The 2,807-nt window shown below is 44.0% G+C and overlaps 1 protein-coding gene across 1 annotated transcript; it reads left to right on the top strand.

Annotated features, from left to right (window-relative positions):
- The first annotated feature begins 203 nt into the window (after positions 1–203).
- On the top strand, positions 204–2,032 carry LOC138671556 (tigger transposable element-derived protein 1-like). The gene has a single exon (XM_069759734.1). It carries the CDS (start codon positions 260–262, stop codon positions 2,030–2,032), a length of 1,773 nt encoding a protein of 590 aa, XP_069615835.1. The 5' UTR covers positions 204–259.
- The last annotated feature ends 775 nt before the right edge of the window (positions 2,033–2,807 follow it).

Raw genomic sequence — 2,807 nt, forward strand, 5'->3', positions numbered from 1 at the left:
GGCAGGGTCCTCACTCCTCCTGTACCAGTTATGACTTGTATTGTTTAAGATTATTGTACAGTTAGTCCTCTGTTTACGACGGTCTCGGGTTACGACGTTTCGTCTTTACGACGCTTTATACGACGCCTCGTTCCGACTTACGTGGTTTTGAGTCATAAGTCGAACTACGTGCAGGGGCGGAGCAATAGCGTCCAGTACTGTACACTGCACCCGGTTACAGAGGAAAACAAGTCTCCTGCACGCCATTACACCCTTCATTATGGCTCCCAAACGTAAGGAAGACTCATCTGATACCAGTGCATCAAAGAAAAGGAAGGCCATCACCATGGAGGTGAAAGTGGATATCATAAGGCGATCTGATAAGGGGGAAACACCAACAGAAATTGGCAGGTCATTAGGACTTAGTCGTTCGACTGTCGCTACGATTATCAAGGATAAAGATCGTACCCTTGAACATGTGAAAGGATCTGCTCCTATGAAAGCGACAGTGATAACAAAGCAGCGTAGTGGTCTTATTATTGAGATGGAAAGATTACTGGTGCTTTGGTTGGAAGACCAAAATCAACGCCGTATACCTGTGAGCCTTATGGTTATTCAGGCGAAGGCTAAGCGACTGTTTGAGGCGTTGAAAAGACAAAAGGGGGAAGGAAGTGAAAGTGAAGAATTTGTGGCAAGTAGGGGTTGGTTTATGAGGTTTAAGGATCGTGCCAATTTCCATAACATTAAAGTGCAAGGTGAAGCTGCTAGTGCTGATGAGAAAGCAGCAACTGAGTTTCCTAAAGCATTGGCTGAGATAATTGAGGAGGGTGATTACTGTGCTCAACAAGTGTTCAACGTGGATGAGACAGGCTTGTTTTGGAAACGTTTGCCTAACCGTACGTACATCGCCAAGGAGGAGAAGTCAGCACCAGGTCATAAAGTCGGTAAGGAGAGACTGACTTTGCTTCTTGGGGGCAATGCTGCTGGCGACTACAAACTGAAGCCCATGCTGGTGTATCAGGCTGAGAATCCAAGGGCACTCAAGGGCATTTCAAAGGGTCAACTACCAGTCATCTGGAAGTCTAATAGGAAGGCATGGGTGACACTTGCAGTGTTTGATGACTGGTTCACCAACCATTTTGTGCCAGGTGTGGAGCGGTATTGTACCTCCAAGGATATCCCCTTTAAGGTGTTGCTTATTCTGGACAATGCCCCTGGACACCCTGCCCATCTGGATGACTTTAACCCTAATGTCAAGGTGGTTTACCTTCCACCTAATACCACTGCCCTAATACAGCCTATGGACCAAGGAGTCATTGCTACATTCAAGGCCTACTACCTCCGAAGGGTCATTGGTAATGCTTTAGCAGCAACTGAAAGGAATAAGGACTTGACTCTAAAGGAGTTTTGGAAAACATACAACATCCTTGATGCTGTGAATAACATTGCTGATTCCTGGGATGAGGTTAAGCAGACCAGTATGAATGGGGTGTGGAAAAAACTGTGTCCCCGGTTTGTGAATGATGTCACAGAGGTCCAAGAGTCAGTGACTAATGTCATAAGGAACGTTGTTGATATGAGTAAGACAATGAATCTGGAGGTGGAGGAGGATGATGTCACAGAGCTACTGGCATCTCATGGAGAGGAGTTATCTGCTGAGGACCTTATTCAACTGGAGAAGCAGATGATAGAGGAAGAGGAAGACATACCAACCCCAGAACTTAAGACATTTACAAGGCAGGGCTTGGCAGGAGGTTTTGCCCTGATACAGGAAGGGTTGTCAAGGTTTGAGGCTGAGGATCCCAACATGGAAAGGTACGCTAGGGTTGCCAGAGGAGTCATGGATTCCCTTAGGTGTTACAAGGAGATCTTGGAGGAGAAGAAGATGGTCTCCTTCCAAACTAACCTGCAGCGGTACTTCAAGAAGGTAGAGAGGCCTGCAACAGATCCTGTACCTGTACCCTCTACCTCAGCTGCCCCTCTTGACTCACCTGCCTCTCCTGACTCACCTCCCCCAGTATCTCCAGCACCTTCTGCAGCTTCCTCCCAATAAGCCTGCTCTCTCTTTGGAATTGTTATCTTTGTTTATTACACTGTTTATTACGGTTACAGCACTTACAGTACAGTATTTCATTATTAAACGTACTGTACTGCACAATATTTGACTGTACCTATGTTTATTGATAATGTTATTATGGTACATTACTGTATAAACGTATGGTCCGACTTACGTCGAAATTCGGTTTACGACGCCGCGTTAGAACGGATCAACGTCGTAAGTCGAGGACTACCTGTACTTGTTTTTATTATGTATACCCCTCCTCACATGTAAAGCGCCATGGAATAAATGGCGCTATAACAATAAATAGTAATAATAATATCTTACTTTGCAATTTTTAAATATAATTGTAAAAGTTATATATTTGAGTTCCTCCATATGATCCGAAACTGAACACATCTGGCCGATGCCGGCATAGGGAACAGCTGAATGACTGGATTGCCTGGTGTTGCACCTCTATTGATCATATATTGAGGCCATCAATATAAAAGTCTAGGAAAACCCATTTAACTTCATGGTTCTGGCAGCAGAGAGAATTGCATACACTAAAAGGAAAAAATAAAAAAGAATTCTCTGCCTCCAATCTCTCACAGAAAGAAAAAAGAGCTTTGAAAGAATTATCTGCTAATAAAGACCTCTTGATACGAAGAGCAGACAAGGGTGGAGCAGTTGTTCTTTTGAATGCGGGACTCTATGAGAAATTAAATATGGACATGTTGTTGGACAGTAAAATGTATTTAAATTTGAGCTTTGATCCTAGTACGAAATT

The sequence above is a fragment of the Ranitomeya imitator genome, chromosome 3, assembly GCF_032444005.1.
Source record: "Ranitomeya imitator isolate aRanImi1 chromosome 3, aRanImi1.pri, whole genome shotgun sequence".
Lineage (NCBI taxonomy): Eukaryota > Metazoa > Chordata > Amphibia > Anura > Dendrobatidae > Ranitomeya > Ranitomeya imitator.